Genomic DNA, 18,912 nt, shown 5'->3' with positions numbered 1-18,912 from the left:
GGTCTCCTCCAGGACCGTGGCTGAGCCCTTCCTTTCAGGCCCTCCTGGGGGCTCCGGCTCAGCCCTGTCTCGGCACCTGGCCCAAAAGCTGCATCTTGTGTGCCCAGCAGCAGCTACTAGAGGAAAAGGGCAGCAAGTGCTGTGCAGAGCCCTGGCACCAGCCCTGAGTGAAGATACTCACAAAGCAGCAAGCAGCAGCGCTGGCTCATTCCAACACAGCAGGCATGAGCAAGCCATTAGGACTTCGCTAGAAAGTAGACCTGAGAGCAGCTGACTTTGGATCCTGAGCCCTGTGAGGATAAAGCCAAGTCACAGCTGGTCTTCCCACGCCCCACTAACTTGTGCTGGCCACTGCCAGTCCTGATCAAAGATTAATGAAGCGCCACCAGCTTGTTCTCATCAGGCATTCTCACGCCTCTGGGTGCCTGGACACAAGAAGCTCTGTGCTAGAAGTCTCTGTGTGAGACTGGGGGACAGAACCATGCCCCCAGGTACGCAAACGACAGAGGCTTAGATTCCCAGGAAAAGATTAAATCCCTGTGAGTGAGTGATGGGGTCTCACCTGCTGTCTGTGTCCGTAGCAGCTGGGGAAGGAAGCACATGCTCTCCAGTAAACGTTCTCTCTTTCAGGCTCCCTGCCCCAGAGCAGGAGGCAATGGCTACAGCTGAATCTCCAGAGCAGCTCACAGCCTGCAACCCCTTGCAGCAGCAGACAGCAGCGTGCCAGCGTCCGAACGCCAGCCCTCCCCTCGCCCATGCCACCAAGGAGCCCAGGCTCGCAGAGCTTGGTCCCACACAGGGAAGAGCCCTCCGCTGCTGACACCCGCCGGATAGAGCCGGGATTGCCGTGGCCCGTGCCGTGCTAACGCGACCCGTCTCGCAAAACACTGCTGCTACAGCTGCAAAGCGCGAGTCCCCACAGAGCAGGGTGCTGACCCCGGTGCAGGTCTGGAGGTGAAGAGGAACTCTAAAAAAACCCAGCAGCAATGCAAGATACTAATCTCTCCTACTCAGCTGTGCACGTGCCCTGAGAGGCGCTTGCAAGACAGGGCTGATGTCACAGGCCTGTGGGGATTTTTGTATTGCTCATCTGCCAACTCATGTCAGGGCTGAGTCTCTGCACTTACCTCAGCCCTCCCCAGAGCCTCACGCTGTTCCTGCTCCAGCCATCATTGATCTCCATTTGGCTGGAAAGGCTCTCAGCCTGCAGGAAGGGCTACGCTGGCCCAGAGCACCCAGCACTGTAAATTTCAGTCTGGAGTTGGACAGCTTTCGGCAGCTCTCCTAGCAATCCCCTGGGGCCCCCCTAGGCCAGGACGCAGCTGTGGGCTCAGTTAACTCCTGCGCAGCTTTGCAGTAAGGCAGGGCCATCCCTGTGCTGCACAGCCCAGCCCAGGGACACAGCGCAGATGCAGGCACACAGGGTTTGAGTGGAGGACTCGCCCTCGCTGTGCCTCTCTGCCTATGTTAAGTAGGGCCAGAACCCACCTATGTTAGGCCCTATGCAAGCAGCACAAATCAGCAGCAATTCATTTCACAGCCGTTCCTCACCACCTGCGCTGCTGCTACAGGAAAAGAAACATACCTGCCCAAATACCACTTCAGCAAAGCAGGCAAATCTCCCCCAGAGGGGCTCCCAAGTGGCTCCTTGGTACCGCTCAGCCTTCCACAGCACACCCAAGCGTGGCAGGGTCTAGAATCACCATCTCTGTAAGGCAGCAGAGTCCCACGCAGCACACACATGTTCACACACACTAGTAGCAAAAAGCATCAGGGGGTCATGGCAGGTAGCCCCAGCAAATGAGCCTCTGCACTGCAGCCTCCCTCTTGTTCAGGCCTGCAAAGGCCTTCCTTCGGCAAGTCCCATCACTGCTCACTTCCCAGCCCCACAGGGCACCCATCTCACCTTCACCAACACCACTGCCTGTCTCCTGAGCACGGGCCAGAACACCAGTAACCCCTGCAGCTGACTGATGCAACCCCTCAGTCCCACGCTGATCAGATTAACTCTGCACTACATAAGGATTTGCTCGGACACAGAAAACAAAGAGGCAAAGTATTTGCCATTTTGCAGAAAAGCCCTTGTGGGACAGGATTCAGGAACTGGATCCATCCCTTAACAGCCACTATGGCATGCTTCAAGGAATGTACAAGCAGCTTCATGTGTGCAGCCCATCCTGCGAATGCTACTTTACCCCCCCTGAAATCACTGCTTCTCCTCTGTGCAGCAAAGACTCACCCTGCACCTTCAGTCACCCTCCTCTGCTCCACTGCACCAGACCTTCACGTCACTTTTTTCCCCATCTTGACATACCTCCAGTTCAGGAGGAAGGCTCCTTCTCTTCTCCCTGCTCCCTCATCTTTGGCTAAAACAAGGTCTGCTGGGCTCCCCTTAAACAAAGCATGCTCACCTGTGTCCCCTTTAAAGAAGAACACACACTTCCCATGACACAACATTTTTCAGAAAAACCCACTTCAAAAGGGAGAACAAAATTCCTTTTTTCCCTGCGATCTATTAGCAGCAAATCTTTCTGTATTATATGCAAATTGCCTCACACAGCTGCAACCCTCTCCCCTTCCAGCTGAAAGCCCCGTAAGGTTTTGTCATGAGAAGCACAAATTCTCCCCTGCACAGCTGCGTACTGCAGGCTTAGTGCTTGGTGCCCCTGGGGGCTGCACTCCCTGCACACCCTGCCTGCTGCAGACCTCTGACAGGCAACAGTGAGCAGCGAGCTCCCTGCACTCCACGCCAGCACCTCACCCACTCTGTCATCTGCTGCCTCCTGTTTTCATAGGATCACTTAGACTGGGCTCAACCACTTCCCTGGACAGCCTGTTCATTCCAGTGCTTGACCACCCTTTCCGTAAAGAAACTTTTTCCTAATATCCAACCTGAATCTCCCCTGGGGCAACTCGAGACTGTGTCCATGATGTTGGCCTGAACCTTCAGAGCAGCAGGAAAAATACATCACCCTCCACCCTCAGTTCTGGGTGCTGCAGAAGGCAGCAGCAGGCCAGCCTGCTGCACCAGCGCCAAGCCTCGAGGCACAGGGACCAGCGCTCTGTCCTGCCTCCAGAAAGTACCTAAGGCCAGCGGACACTGAGCCGAGGAAACACTAAAATCTAGTTAACAGCCAACACGGACAGACTTTGCTACAGTTTTTACTGTAACAGCAAAAACTAGCACCACCTTTCTGTAGCTAGGGCACAGAAACAGGTAAGAAAGGTAAGGAAAACAGCATTAAAAGAGTCAGGTTGTAAATGAACTGTTCCCAAGGCAACGTGGATCCTGCAACAGCTGCTCTGTTCCACCCCATCAAAGGTATGAGCACAATGGAAATAGAATACTGATTGTCAGGTAAAAAGGTAATAAAATAACCACTCTTCCAGCAGAGTGCTAATATGCACCAGCAACTCACAACAGGGCGAGCACACAGCAATGGTTGAAGATGCAAGACTCCCGTTTCCTAACACGTGGATCACTCCAGAATGTAGTTGTTTCAGATGGAGCTGTTATTTCACTGGGATCTGAACACACACAGGCTGGCTGACAGATGAAGTTCCTGCCCCTCAATGCTGTTTCATCACTTTGAATTTATATACCAACAGGAAAACATGACTACTTTCCTGTTGCTCTGATCCATGCTTATAATGCAACACACATAAAATCCCTACAAACGCTTCAGATTAATCAAACTCATTAATCCTCATTAGTACAGCAATGCCCTCACTGAATTCTTGGCTGGATAAGGCCCACGAACGAGCACCTGGACATGCTTGGCTAAAAGAACTGGGTTTGTTCAGCCTGGAGACACAAAGGCTAAGAGGCATTTTACTGCTTTCTGTATAGCTTGCTAATGAGGGGACATAGAGAACAGAGACAGGCTCTCCTCAGAAGTGCACAGCATTTGAAAAGAAGGTAACGGGTGCAAGTTCAAACACAGGAAATTTCACTTAGGTGATGGGTTTTCTTACTATAGGATCAGTCAAAGACCAGAACAGGGGTCCAAAGAGGTTGTAGGATCTCCATCCTCAAAGATGTTCAAGACAAGACCCCGAGCATCCTCCTCTGAACAAGGGAGCCGGACTAGAAACCTCCAAAGGTCTCTTCCAACCTGAATTATTTCTTTGATTGCGAGTTTAAAACTGTAAGAAAGCTGACACTTTACTGTACTTCAAGCTAACAGACCTCGAGAGAAGTTAAATGTTCATGCAGGCAGAAGTAAGCCCTAACAAAGCACAGTACGATCACCTCACTGTCTGATTCATCACTACCCGAGTGTTATATGCTGGTAAACACCTACATTTTTCACTTATTAAATTATTATTTTTTCTTCTAACTGCTCTTAACATGCAGCAGTAGCATTAATGAGCACCTCAATATCTGTCAAGTAACTATAAGACAACTTTTCTAGGCGCTCTACTTATCTCCAACATGCTTCACAAATACTAATTTTGCCTTCACGCCCATCCTCCCCCTCACCAACAAGTTGCATAACCCCAATGCTGGGAAGCCACTCACCGACTCATCACCCCGAGTGGGATTCCCACAGGGCAGCTCACTCTGTAACCCACAAATCCAGGAGACTTTCAACCCTGGCATGAGGGGCACAGAAGCAAAACTCTGGAAAATGGCAAAGGAAAGAAAAAAAGCAACACATGACCGCACTAAGAGCTAGTGATCTGACCCTTCTGCAGGGTCATTTTGGCTTTGTAAACTCACGTGGGGTCAGGGCCCCATCTCCTCAGGTTGTATCAGTTGTCTCCTTCTGCTCAGCTGCTCTGCCGTGGGATGCATCTCCACAAGCTCTGCAAACAGCTACCACGCAACACCTGGGCAAGGCCAGACATCATTAGAACTCCAGCTACAGCTGTACCTCCCTAGGCCAGAACACATGGACAAAGAATTACTGGCTGCCTCCTCAGCAGAGAACAAAGCAGGGCTCCTGACACTAAGGCAAGTCTTGGTGCTTCAGCGAAGTCAGCAAAACAAGCATCAGGAAAAATATCTACATTCCATCTCTACATTAGCTTGACCAAAGGCAAAACTACACAAGACAAAGACACACAACAGAGAAAGACCAATGCCCGAGTTTATTTTAAAACACAGACAGCTGAAATAAAGGAAAAAAAGTTAAAGAGTCTCTCTTGTCATCAGCAGATCGACACAAATCCTATTTGTCAGGTCTGTCCCTTGCTGCCAGTCTCTGGGGGAGCTTCCCCGCTTTCTCCCTCTGTGGGCTGCCCCTGAGACCCAGTATCTGCTGAGTTTTCCAGAAGCAGTTCCAAGGCTTCCTCGCCAACCACACGTCTCACCTTCTCCCCTTTGGCTGCCAGGATTTCCTCGATATTCCTTAACAGCGATTTGAAAACCAACAGCGTCACCACAGCAAAGGCTGAACATGAAAGTCAAGCACAGGCTCGCTCTTCCACACTTTGCTCTCAGGATTAACGCCACACAGTGAATCACGCACGAGCATCACCACAGTATTTCTGCATAGTTTGGAAAGCAGGTAAAACCACCCAAACCTTATGGGAGTACTTTCATCCATTAGGATCAATAACTTTAGCAATTATGGCTAAACAATAATGTTTAAAGGTATGTCAGGGAGCTAGAAATCATTGAAATTCAGCAGCAATGAGCCTACACGTTTGAAATGCTTAGGGAAACCTGGCAGTGGCCTGATAAAGCCTGAGGAAGAAGAGAAGAACCACACACAGCAATTCACCTGCTGGCACCAACAAGGATACCTGTGTATTACACAGCTGCTGCTGCAGCTTTGCACCATTTATTTCAGCCGCAGGTAGCAACAGTCAAATTACAGATTAAAAAACTCACTTTGCGTGATTTAAGAAAGTGGATGAAACAGAACGATACTCAACAAAAACTTTGGTCTTCTCTGAACCATGCTTTGAAAGCATTAAAAAAAAAGAATGTACCAGCTGAGCAGCCCTTTCCCTGGCTGGAGGAGAGCGTGGCTGGCACACCTACCTCTTTCCTTCCAGGTCGGAGAACCAGCCCAGGTTATCCGCTATGACGTGGTGGTTCCCGCAGCCGGGACACTTCACGATCACCACCCCGTTATGGTAGGCCAGCTTGGAAATCGTCTTTGCTGACCGGGTCTGGCAGACCTACAAAACAAACAAAATGGGCTTCGTGACCACAGGAACTGCAGCTTCTTGACTTTTTGCGAGAAAAAACCATTTTATTTACCTGATGAAAAGGTGTCTTTCCCCCTCCCTCATCTCTAGTTATTACAAGGGGGCTGGATCGTAGGGTCAGGGAAGCGTTTCAGTTGGAAAAGGCCTCAGACCCCGCCAACCCCGGCCCAGGCCGCCCCCTCCGCGCCGCCCCGGCGGGGGTGACACTCCTCCGCGTCGGCGGCCGGGGCCAGCGCCTGCCCGCCCGTTCCCTGAGGGAGCCTCTCCCAACATCCCGCCTGGAACTGGCGCCCAGGTCGCGCCACGGCAGCCTCGGGCCCGGGCAGCCGGCCCGCCGCCCCCGGCCAGGCCCTCTCTCCGGGAGGGCCCTTTACCTCAGCCCGGCCCCCCCGCCCACCTTGCAGGTGTACACCAGGCGGTACTGCGCGGCCCGCGGCCGCCCCGCCCCGGCGGAGCTGCAGGCCAGGCGGCGGGGCAGCGGGGCGGCCGGGGGGCGGTGGGGCCGCCATGGCGGCGGGGCGCGGAGCAGGGCCCCTACCACTGCCCGCACCGCCCGCTGCATGGCGCTGGCGCAGGCGCGACAGGGGCGGGCACTGAGGCGGCGGCCGCCATGCCGGAGGCGGGCACTGAGGCGGCGGCCGCCATGCCGGGGGCGGGCACTGAGGCGGCGGCCGCCATGCCGGAGGCGGGCACTGAGGCGGCGGCCGCCATGCCGGAGGCGGGCACTGAGGCGGCGGCCGCCATGCCGGCGGCGGGCAGGCACCAATTCGAGGGCGGCCCCGGGCCCCGCCAGCCCCCCGCTGGAGCACGGCTGCCCCGGGCCCAAGGGGACCCGCCTTGAAGCAACGAGCAGCCCACCCGCGGGCAGGGAGCGAATATTTAATCCCGTTTATTTTATTTACGCATCTCCCGCCTCACTGCTTTTCTCAGAGAGCGATAGACACGGGGACAGCAGAGCTGAAAAATATCGTCCCATTACAAACGCTGACTATCATAACTGGTTGTTTAGATGCTTTCAAATGAAAGAGGCCCTTGAGAGAGCCATGCCGAGGGAGCTGGGCTCCCAACCCTCAGGAGCCCTCGGTGTCGGTGTTGTCGCTGCCGGTGGTGTTCTCCCAGTCCGCCTCGTGGTGTCGGTCCTTCGGGACCCTTCGCATTGCTCTCTTTCTGAAAACAAGACTAGACATTTCAGTTTTAGAAGGTGTTTTCTGCAAACAAGTGGCATTGGGGAGCTCATGGGGGGAGGTTTAGTGCGTATCAACCCATTTACTGTTTAATTAACATGACGGTTTGCCCACACACCCAACAACACTGTGAGTACCAGCAAGCACAAGGTAAAGAGAATTGCCCCAGACTGATGCAGATATTCTTACGTTCCCTGAAGTGTGGTGTGTTGATGTTCAGTTGAAGCAGCCAAGAAATCCTACCCAAAGTCCTTTCTTTAACAAAAACATTGTCAACAGTCTAAAAGAGTAGTTTACTGCGCCATTAGGAGCACTTCTACCCAATTCTAGAACTAAGGTCCCTATTTCGCAAGGGTTTCATTAGCTTCAGGCTTCACAAAGGTGCTGATCTGTGACGACACCAGGCATTAGGAGAGGCCTTCAAACAAGTATCAAGGGTGGAAATCAGCTCCCATTCACAGTTGTGGGAGCCTGATCTTGAATATCAGCAGTGTGGCAGACAGGCAGTGAATGTCAGGTTTCACGCACAGGGGAGAAATCTATCAAACCCATTAAACTAGCAGATCTTTGGAGTGCCCTCCACTCCCTGCTGTGGAAGGGAGTGCAAGGTCCGGAGCAAATGCAATCATTGCTGTCTTGGCTACCTCTAGCACTAAAAGAGGAGTCTCAACCAGTTCAGCATGAGACTCTGAAGAGAAGATCTGTAATGAATTTGTGCCCTCCGTGAATCAAACCTGGGGGCTGGGGATGGACAGAAAAGAGGAAATACATACAACAAGCTAATCAGTTAGATTACATGGGTATCTCTGAATTAGTCCTGCTTACTGAAGTCCAGACCTTCGGTAACGCTCAAAGCAGTCCTTCATCCTCCTCCGCTCCTTTTCTGCCAGTTCCTCGTTGGCTAAGCCACACCCCTTGAACTGCAAAAAAAATCAAACAAATATTAGCACCAGGTAGTGAAACCTGTTTGCAAAGGTGGCCAGTTTGGGGGCTGATGTACTGCATCTAGCCTCTGCATAGTAAAATACTGCACCCTACCCAGCGAAGCTTGGTCACTTCTCCTCTCTGACTTGTTTGCGCAAGGAATCATTTTACATCTACGTGAAAGAGAAAAAAAGAATGGCAGCCTATGCTTTCAGATGACCAAGAACAGCTGTTCACTACCAAAACACTCCTCCAGGAAAGCAGTCTACTGCACAGAGCTGGCTTCCTACATCTGCTTGGGCCTACAGACTGAAAAAAGCAAGTTCATTTCTGGGCTGCCCAATATCGTGTGTGCAGGATGGTAATACGTACTGTTTCACATATTCTTACCATCTTTATTCCCTCCCATTTGTAAATCTGGGATTGTTTCCTGTACCAACAGTAATACTGCAGACAATTAAACTGGAGACCATCCATACCCAGAGATTAAGGCTAGAAAGTAATTAGAAGTTTCTAGGCACAGATGGAGAAATAATCACTGTAAGTGTTCTGCTGTTCAGAGCTCACCCTTTTTGGAGGGTGAATTTTGCACAAAGTGCTCAGATTTTGGAAAAGCAGTAGCTGGTTACATGCTTCTCAAACCTGGTAAATCCGTCATTAAGAAGAACATTAAAGATCACAAACCCAGTCATAGTAAAGAAGAGCTCACAAAGATTCTCTTACACTTGGTGACTTTGGAGGCAGACTGCTCTCTCGAGTACTAAATTGCTGGTCTTGTCCTTCAGGGAAATCTTCTAAAAGAAGGAAAAAAATCACTGCTTTAGTCATAGATGCCATTGCGAAGTAACTTCTCCCTCCACCAGTTCATCAAACAGCAATAGCTGTAACGTAACAGCTGCCCAGCACTACACAGAGTTAACAGCAGAACTGAAACCAAGCCTCAAAATGTTCAGGATTCAGTCCTGTGATCAATGCAAGAGTTACTTCTCATTTTACTTGAACCCTCTATCTTGCTTATGATGACAGAGTTCCTCATCAGAAAGAGACAGCAGCTTTCCAGTTTCTGCTTATGCAGGAGCAAAATGAACCTTTGCAAAGTAGCACCTCTGCTTAGCGTCATTTTAAAAAATAATCATGTTAAGAGTTCACCACAAGAAATCACGTTTATCATTATTTTAACCACAATTCATCCCTGTTCCCCAGCAACTAAGCTGTGCGTATCAAGGCACTTCACACAGTTTAGTGAAAATCCATATGTAGTGATCAGGTAATGTGACACACGGTTTTGAACTGACTGAGGTAGAATAATGACAGGCTTTTTGGATCAGTGTTGTTCAGTTTTTGTGAAAAATCTCCCATCTCAATGAACAAAAAGATCATTTGGATCTTCCAGGAGATCAAAACAGATTATTTTTTTTTTCTACTGTGCTGGTTTACTTCCTTTCTCAACATGTTTTGAAAGAGAATTTCAAGTTCTTGGAGGAGCCTATCAATTCCTTTCCACACTGCTGAGTCATTTCCACTGGGGATGCCACAGAAACAGAACCAGTGACAGCATTAAGTACATGGTTCTGCTTTGGTGAAAACAGCCTGCAACATAAAAGGGAAGAGGGGAGGGAAAAATCCCTGGAGAAAGCCACATGGTCTAGCTGAAGTGGAAGGATGTTTTTTTCTGTTCTCAGCTCTGCCACAAATGCAAGAGGAGTTGGAGGAAAAAAGGCACCCAGGAGCTATTTCTCAAATGTACCAGGTGACTTTTCCTGTACAAATTCAGTAGACAAGATTACCTCAAAAAAAACCAAAAAACAAAAAAACCCAAACAAACAAAAAAATCCAAACTACTCAAGGTCCTAGGATGGTCTAATGACATCACTTTTCCCAGGTCATTCAGCCATATGAAAGACCCTTTCAGAGACCATGCAGTAAAAAAACCAGCCTGTGGAGCTTTTTACCTCAAAAGGGCTTTCAAGCATTCACTGTTCCCAGCATGTGGGGACATGTTCTCCTTTTTATAGGTAAGGAAGGTGGTGGTATGGCAGAATGCCTTGATGTATGGGTACCTGTTCTGGGTCACCCCAAAGAGGTCTTACTCAGAGTGCCAAGCACACCCCACCGAGAAGCACCTCTCACAAACTGAGTCCCCAGTCAGACTACCTATTATTCTCTAAAAATAAAACCCAGGAATGTATTTTCCTGCCTCTTTGAAACACTGGACCATGCTCTCAAGAACTCTACTCTGTTTTCCCAGGAAAAGCCTTACTTTTAGTCGGCTGTGTATCTTCATCTAGATGACCATGAAGAGTAAGCTATGGGACAGAAACAAAGCAAGAACATGAGAACCATCCCTTATCCTGTCTCACACAGTAGCTAGGCACAGATGGAGGAATGTAAGGAACAGGACATGTAGAACTGACCTTTCCCTAGTTCACCTTGCTGTCAGCAAAACAGCAGACTGAACCAGAAGTTACAGATCTGATGGATTTATCCTCCATTAACAGATCCAGCTCCTTTGGCCTCATTTATACTTTTTGCTTCTAGACAGTGTGACAATCGCTTCCACACTAAAGTTATAAACCAAGTTGTCCTGGTTTCAGCTGGGATAGAATTAATTTTCTTCTTAGCAGCTGCAGCAGCGCTACATTTTGGATTTGATGTGAGAACAATGTTAATAACACATTGACGTTTTTAGTTGTTGCTAGGTAATGTTTATAGGAAGTCAAGGACTTCTCACTGTCTCAGGCCCTGCCAGTCAGAAGGGTGGAAAGGCACAAGAAATTGGGAGGCAACGCAGCCAAGGCAGCTGACCTGAACTGGCCAAAGAGGTATTCCATACCATAGGACGTCAAGCTCAGTATAGAAAATAGGGGGGGGTTGGCCAGGCCCTGCTGATCACTGCTGGGCGACTGGCTGGCCATCAGTCAAGCAGGTGGTGAGCAACTGTACTGCGCATCACTTACTTTCTTTTCTCCCTTCCCTTTGGATTTGTTCTTCTCCCCTTCTCCCTCCTTTTAATTACAATTGTTATAATTATTACTACTTTCATTTTGTTTCAATTATTGAATTGTTCTTATCTCGACCCTCAAGTTTGATATTCCTTCCCGATTCTCCTCCCCATCCCTTTGTGGGGCGGGGGGAGTGAGTGAGTGGCTACGTGGTACTTAAATTACAGGCTGGGGTTAAGCCATGACAGAAGTGAAAACTCTTTACTACCAACATCCCCTGAGTAAGATTTATTTTTGCCTGTTCTCCCACAAGAGAGACAATTAGAAGCAACTCAAAATAATTCAATTCCCCTGATATGCTTAGACTCAACAAATCTCGCTGACTAATGCCATAACTGGGTCCTACACTTAGAAATCTCAAGACACAAGCAGATTCTGTCACTGGTGTTTTGCTGCCTCTGGACTTTCTGATTATCACTGAAATGAGCCTGAGCCATGGACTGAAAACTGCTGTTACTTGGGGAACTGAGCACAAGTGAGGAATTTGAAACCATCCCAGAAGAAAGTAAAAGGTAAACAAGGCACCCTACTCACTTCCTGGGAATCTCTGGAGGAGGTATCATCCAGGTCAGAGGTCTGAAATGAAATCAGTATAAATTAGTCATTTCTCATAAGCAAGGAATTGGCAGTAAGGGAGCACACCGGACACTAAAAGCTCCAGAAAACATAGAAGTGTGGAATTCCTCCCTCTGACACTGCTGTCTAACCACTTGGAGAAAGTACACAAGATGCCACACTAATTAAAAACCCCTTTATACCTAATTTACTTCCAGAAACTTTAGCACCCCTACACTCCTAATTTCATCCAAATGGCTCTTACACAGTCTCTAAATAAGAGTTCGCTCTCTGGCAGCTGAGGATCCCCTCATCACCTTTGGATGTGCTCCAAACACGAACAGAAGGCCTCAGCTTGCATCAGTCCAGCTTATCCCTGCTGCCTGGAACTAGGGTGAGGTAATAGGGACTGTCATCTTTCATTTCTCTCAACTCAGAACTTGCATGGAAATGGTTATCCATGCAGTTGGCCACTGCCTGCTGAATTTGAACAGCCACACTCTGGCCCCACGCTCAGCTTCCCAACCCATCAGACAGATGACAACCCCACAGGCATACCGGTGTGGGTAGCTCCAGCTGCAACCTTTTCAGCTTGGCTTCAGTAGCCAGTAACTGACTCTCCTTTTGGAAAAGCTGCAGTTGCATTTCATCACATCGCTCCCCCAGCTCCCGAACCTGCTTGCGGTAAGCGTCCCTCTCGACCAGGTTCTTGGAGTACTGCATATAGAACTGTTCTCGAGTCAGGAGTGCCTGGTGTAAGGGATAACACGTGCCACAGCATGTCACACAACGATACATTCAGTGTTACAGTATCTGCCCACTTCAAGCAGCAAAGCAAGGATTAGCAGCAGCTCCAAGAGGAATGTTTTATCACCTGGTCTCTTTCTGAAGCCACTTCCTCCATTTGCTGCAAGACAGCTTCAATCCGTTTTTTATACATCTGGGAGTCCTTCCTCAGAGACACACACTGTAGTTCAAGCATCTCTTTTTCCTCTGCATACTGTTGAGACAAGGTCAAAACCACCCTGCTTGTGGGCAGAATCTGAGCTAGACTCTCACCACTTCTGCTCTGTGCCACAGATTGCTATGGCCAGACCTCCATGGAATGTCAAAGTTCTGCCAGACTGTCCAGCTGGAGCCAGGCCAACCAGAAGGTTGGTCAACATGACTAGGAGGACTGCAAACACAATGGATTTACATGTATCTGAGCTGCCAGTCATGAAAAAAGCTCCCATCACCCTCCAGGCTGAGGCAGGAACTGTTAAATAACAAAGGCGTTAACAGGTAACAGTTAATGCCACAGACACAGAATGCTGAAATATTATAGTCTGTTGAAAAAAGGCACTCTAACACAGTTATACTAGAGTAGGGCAGTGAGGATTGCTGCTGAGCAGCCCCTCTGCTTCACAGGCAAGACACTGCAGGTGCTTCGTCTGCCTGTCTTACCCACTGACCCTCAGCAGTAATCTGTACTGCATCACGCACTTTGTCTTGGAGCACCTCAGCTCGCCGCAGCTCCTTGCGAAGGCTGTAAATGGTGTTCATCAGCTCCCGGCGTTCTTCTAGTATCTGGCTACAGTCATTCTCCAGGGTGTCCTTGGAGAGGCTGTTCTCCAGATTCTGTTCCCTGGCAACCTGCTGGACAAACAAACAAACTGAGATACAGCAACCATCTAACTTCATATTAACTCTCTCCCTACGATCCTAAGTGCTCTGACTTGGCAGAACAAGGCCACAGCCAACCCACACAATCTTCAGCGCAGCTCCATCACTGCCCTGGCTGCTACAAATAAACCCTTCTTGGGAGCCCATATTCAACAACCCCTACCAACCTGGAGAGTGTTCTCCAGCTCCTGATTCTTGGCCAAGAGCAACTCCTTCTCCTGCTGGATCTCCCACATCACCTCATGGCTTGGACGCTGCTCTATGGCGTGCTTCAGTTTCATTGTGTGCTTACGCTCCAGTTTGCAGTCATCCTCAGCCTTCATGAGGCTGTGCTTCAAGTGATCGATCTACAAGAAGGTTCAGAGCTCATCAGTAACAAGGAGAAAACTGACTTGCAAAACCAGTTCTCACTCCATTCCCCAGACAAACACGAGGCAAGCTTCTCCCTAGCTGTTTCCCTCGGGAAGTTTGGTGCTCCAGGGACCACAGTCCCACTGTGCGCTAACAGATACAACATGATGTTCCTGTACTGCCTGGGTGAGAGAGGACTGTCTTGAATGAGGGAAAGACCTAATTCTTCACAGCAAAAGTTGTCATACATGGACCTACAGGGCTGAGCTAGGGACCACCAAGGCATGCCACCTGCTAGAGAAGATGCACAGTACTTTATGCTGGACTGGTCCAGACCATCCTGAGGAAGGATAGGTCTGGTGCACAGCACAGCCTTCCAGGGATCAGTTCAGATGGGGAAAAAAAGAGGTGACCCTTGAGAAAAGGGTGACTGACCTCTAGGATCAAGTCCCGGTTCTTCATGAGGGCAGCGCTCTTCTCCTCGCTCTGTTTGGCATAGCACATCGCCAGGTTGTAGTTCTCATCCTTGCACTTCCGCAGCTCCTTGCTCAGGCTGTCCCTCTCCTCCTTCATCTTCTGTGCCCGCTCTTGATGCTTGCGGAGCAGGCTGTCCCTCACCCACATCTCCCTGATCGTGTTCTCTTTGGCGTGCAGCCACATGGTGAGCTCCTGGGCCTTCCGCCGCTCCTCCTGCACGGTGCTCTGCAGCTTCATGATCTCGTTCATCAGCAGCTGGCTCAGGCCAGATTCCCCAGCACTGTCTGTGTGGTGGGCAGGCGTCAGCCACTGCTGCCCTGCCTGTTCCCCAGACACACACAGAGCACAGGTTCCCACCTATTCCTTCAGCCTGGGATCATCACATGCCACCAACAAGCATGCAAACCCTGCAGGCATGTGTGACCAAATTATCTCCGCAGTTTCCCCCCTGTTCTGTGCCAGTCTACACCACAGTGTCACTGACAGAACAGGCAGAAGAACTGATCCTTCTGCTTCCTCCTCCACCCTCCCAGATCCAGCCTGTGACACCAGACAGCAGAGCCATTCTTGCCAGAACCCTTCCGAAGCACACGGAGAAGCCAGGGAAGGCCCCTGACTGCTCAGCAAAGCTGGGGAGAGGCAAAAGTGCAGGTGAATCCCCGCTTAATTTGCACTGCAACACCAAATGAAGAGCTGTTTTTCAGAACACAAACGTTACCTATAATCATAGAGAAAACCCTGCTGGGCTCCTTGCCAGTTATCTTCTTATACAGTTGTGGATAATAAAGCTCAAGACTCTCCAGAAATGCCTCAAAGCCCTTGTGTCCTGTTCGCTGAAGAATGTCCAGAAGAACACCTGAAATAATAGAAACAGGATATTCTATTCATTTATTTATCTCTCTACCTATTTCTAACATAAGAAAAAATTGCTCCGCTTTCTCCACATGCAGATTACAGCCCCTGGGATCAAATCCCCCAGTCAATCCTAAGCCAATTCCCCAGTAACTATATATAAGTATTTAAACTGTGAAAGAACAGTTAAAATTTAAACATTATACCTCACTCCTACTATAGTAGAGTGCAAAAAGCAGATCTCAGAAGAGCACTTTGTCTTATCCTGCTGATAATTACAGAAAAGGTAAGTTAAAGCACCATAAGAGTTTCCGCAGCTCAAGGCTTCGCTTCTGAATACCAGAGGCAAATATGGGAAAAAAGGATGACTGGCATAAGAATGCTGCACAGAACTAGAGAGGTCGCAGGGACAAGCCTAGGAAACCCTGGACTAGAAACACTTTGAGCTCAGTTCCCTACTTTGTCTAGAAATATGCCATACCAAATCAAGCCCAAGGTACTTCTTGTCTGTGTTCTACAGTTCCCCAATCTGAAAACAGGGAAAATATTTTTTTTTTCAGTGACCCTCAGTAATTTATTAATAAAAGTTAATCCAATTCAAAGGACAGACTAATAGCATAATGAATTCTGTCATTCTCTCTGGTTGGAACAAGACCAAGACGGTATACAACAGTCACAAAGAATTTACTTAATGTGTAGCCAGCGTTTCCTCAAACATTAGAAGATAGGAACGAGGGACAATACATGCTGAATTAATCTTGGAAATCTCCCTCTGCAAAATTGTTACACAAGAATAGCCTTGTGGGTTAAACCCAAGCAACTCCCTCCCTTACGCTAATCTAGAGATCCAGGCGCCATAAGGCTGCACACCCTCTGTGCTCCCATCACCCTCATCCAGCTCAGGAACGCATCGATAGAGCTACCTCCATTCCTCCTCTCCCCACAATGACGTGCTGGGGATGGCAAAGGGGCTGCACAGCAGTGCCTACAACACTTGTGACTAAGCACAGGCAGACGGTAACCTAGAAGCAACGTGTTTTCAGGCCCAGTCATTAGCACTCCGTTCCAATTTGCTCCCAAGAGCCGACAGAACATGGGAGCATCTGCGGGGCCAAAGGCTGCACTTCACCCACCTGCCTTCCGCTTGCGCATGACCAGGCTCGGGTCGTTAAGAACTTGTTCCTCATCGTCATGGCTGATCACTTTGCACTGGCGGAGGTAGGGTGTTATACGGGAAGGATCTATCACAGAGATCAGCTTCACTCGGAAGTTCTCCAGGTTATTCCAACATGTCTCATCATTATCTTCTTCCAACATGCTGGCGAGCGAGAAGTATCAGTGAGCTGTGTTGCCCTGTCTTGAAAAACAAAAATAGAAAACAAACAAACAGACTTTAAGCCTTCTAGAGTAGTGGAAAAGCATCTTAGATACAGGAACACATTTCCCATGTGGTCTTTAACTCACTGCTTGCAAATCACCTGCAGAACACGGTGACACACTACAGTCATACCTGAAAGAACAGGGCAGTCCCAGACTGGAGATGTCAGCAGCTGCGAGCCTAGCACCAATGCTGCTGACACATACACGAAGGAGAGCTAGTGTGAAATTCTGAGAAAACCAAAGTCACCAAAGCTTGATCATCTCCCTCCAAGCAGATGAACATCTCCCAGAACTCGCTGGAAGAAGAAAGTGAAACTATTTAGCAACAGGTCTATTGGCAAGAGACAAGTCATCAAGAGCCCCACAAACAGATGAAAATCAGCTAACTCGATATTCCCAAGAACATGCTGTCAAACCTCACTGACTTCACCAAGGGTTCTCCAGATGCTCAGCTATGCTTAGAATTAAGTCTTTAATCCCCACTAACTATACAAAAACAGTGGAACACAAAGCAGGATAAGCTGATGGCAAACTGCAACTTTCCAATTTGAAGCTAACCACCCTCTGAAGAAGTGAAAATTTGTTTACAACTCTCCTAATTGGCTGTTGCCTCTGCTTTACGAACAGCTCACACTTTTCCACCTCCCAACATTTCAGAGATCCCTGTGTTCCTGTCTCACTACACAATCACTAAATCCAACACCCACAAAAGGCTCTGTCAAAACTCCCAATGGCAACAGCCTTACCTGTGTTCAGCTGTAATCACAAAAGCCGTTTTTCAGCGTGCTGTACTTCAGCCATGTGCAAAGGGGCACACAAAGCTGTATAGGTTTTTCACTGTGAAAACAGAGGCGCAAATCATGCACCAGGAAACCACAAGATCAGCCGCCCCTCACAGATCCCACCTGCCTCTCACAGATCCTCTCACGATCTCACAGATCCCACCTGCGCTGCTTCAGCAGTTCAGGCTCACAACCCCACCTGTGTGGCTAACACACAGATGCACCAAGAGCCTGCGGAAGCATTCCCATTGATGAAGTGTTTCTGGGTGTTTGGTGGGAGCCTGCTGCAATGCTCCCCTACAGCAGCTATACTCTGAGGTTGTTAGTTACTTGCTTCCCAACAAGGGCCTGCTATTAACTGCAGGGTCAGAAAAACTACTTTTCAGCCTGGAAGCGTGCAGGTAAACAGATGCAGAAACCCAAAATGCTTCTATACCCAGGCTTCTTTGCCTTTTGAATACGAAAGTGGCATTATTTTTATTTCTTTGCCCCTTCGTGGTCAGACTGTTCCATAATGAGTACCTTCTGAAATCCCAGTCATTAATTCCCATCCTTCTATCACATGTATGAGTTGACTGCAGTAGCCACTATCATTTCCAGTGGCTTAGGAAGGCTGCCAGAAACCTCAGAATTCACAGTTTTAGCCATCCTGTTTAGGGGCAGGGAGAGTGGGAACAGAGTTCTGACCATCAGCAGCTACACAGGGGCTGGGATTTCACACATGTCTTGCTGTGTTTCTCTCCCAGGTCATCTTAAACCTTCACTGTTTTTCTGCTCCAGCACAGAGAAAGATTCCAAACATCCTCAGCACATACGTGTTACACATTACATTGTCAGTTAACTTTTATTAAGCCGGACTGACATAAAAGTAATCATTACTTATCATAGAGAAAATACTCTGCCTGACATCAAACCAGCCCCAGCAGCTTACAAGAAATGCATTCCCCTGTTGATAAACACCACACCTTATCTCAGAGCTGCAAAATACTTCTTTTTTCCCATGAATATAAAGCATTCTGCATTACATGGACCAACCTGAGCCTGTGCAGTCAAAAGCCTCCTTGTTTCCTCTCCTGGTCTAGCAAAACTCATCTGTGTCCCATCTCTGAGAAGACTTGTCTTGGATGCAGCCTCCCTTTATATTCTGACTAGAGCAATGATCATTCCAGGAGCAAAACTGGTTTTGAGAAAAAAGGGGAAACTACTCAGCTATACTCTGAGACAGGAAAGGGAAGGGAAGAAAAACCAGAAAGGATTAAAAAATAAAAGGGGAAGCCAGAATGAGTGATGGGGGATGAGACAAACGCGAGTCACATTGCCAGCCAGTAGCATTACATATAGTGATTTTAGACTCATTCTGGCATTGTTTTTCACTTTGTACCACTGAAGTACCAGCTAGGGTTCAGAAAGTTTCTTTGTGTAGTGGTCAGAAAGACTAAGAAGAAAGAAGGTCAGAGGCATAGGTATGTCCAACTGATTTCAGGGGACAAAAGCCACACAAAAGAAAAAGCCTCTTCAAATGGCCTTTCAGCCATTAACATCTTTACACAAGAAAGCAGGTGGCAGCAAGAACTCTAT

General features: G+C 48.7%; 2 protein-coding genes across 11 annotated transcripts; both read right to left on the bottom strand.

Annotated features, from left to right (window-relative positions):
* Window positions 1-5,075: 5,075 nt before the first annotated feature.
* Window positions 5,076-7,044, bottom strand: DNLZ (DNL-type zinc finger). The gene is made up of 3 exons (XM_055719855.1): window positions 6,560-7,044; window positions 5,993-6,132; window positions 5,076-5,353 (listed from the first exon to the last, which is right to left on the bottom strand). The coding sequence occupies exons 1-3, from the start codon at window positions 6,722-6,724 to the stop codon at window positions 5,182-5,184; spliced, it is 477 nt and encodes a 158-aa protein (XP_055575830.1). The 5' UTR covers window positions 6,725-7,044; the 3' UTR covers window positions 5,076-5,181.
* On the bottom strand, window positions 7,037-18,562 carry CARD9 (caspase recruitment domain family member 9). Of its 10 annotated transcripts, none has more exons than XM_027809595.2 (14): window positions 18,370-18,562; window positions 16,683-16,848; window positions 16,306-16,529; window positions 15,039-15,176; window positions 14,279-14,604; window positions 13,660-13,839; window positions 13,328-13,465; window positions 12,702-12,827; window positions 12,386-12,577; window positions 11,807-11,848; window positions 10,531-10,576; window positions 8,994-9,064; window positions 8,172-8,266; window positions 7,037-7,341 (listed from the first exon to the last, which is right to left on the bottom strand). In XM_027809595.2, the coding sequence occupies exons 3-14, from the start codon at window positions 16,487-16,489 to the stop codon at window positions 7,233-7,235; spliced, it is 1,647 nt and encodes a 548-aa protein (XP_027665396.1). In that variant the 5' UTR covers window positions 16,490-16,529; window positions 16,683-16,848; window positions 18,370-18,562; the 3' UTR covers window positions 7,037-7,232. The 10 variants fall into 10 exon arrangements, 7 of the variants coding, with proteins under 7 accessions (XP_027665396.1, XP_027665392.1, XP_014137836.1 ...); XM_027809591.2 differs by having other exon boundaries at window positions 13,313-13,465; window positions 18,370-18,561; XM_014282361.3 differs by having other exon boundaries at window positions 7,037-7,329; window positions 13,313-13,465; window positions 18,370-18,561.
* Window positions 18,563-18,912: the final 350 nt, after the last annotated feature.

The sequence above is a fragment of the Falco cherrug genome, chromosome 9 (assembly GCF_023634085.1).
Source record: "Falco cherrug isolate bFalChe1 chromosome 9, bFalChe1.pri, whole genome shotgun sequence".
NCBI classification, from domain to species: Eukaryota; Metazoa; Chordata; class Aves; order Falconiformes; family Falconidae; genus Falco; species Falco cherrug.
The sequence above is the reverse complement of the archived record's forward strand: the minus strand, read 5'-3'. Positions and strand labels throughout refer to the sequence as shown.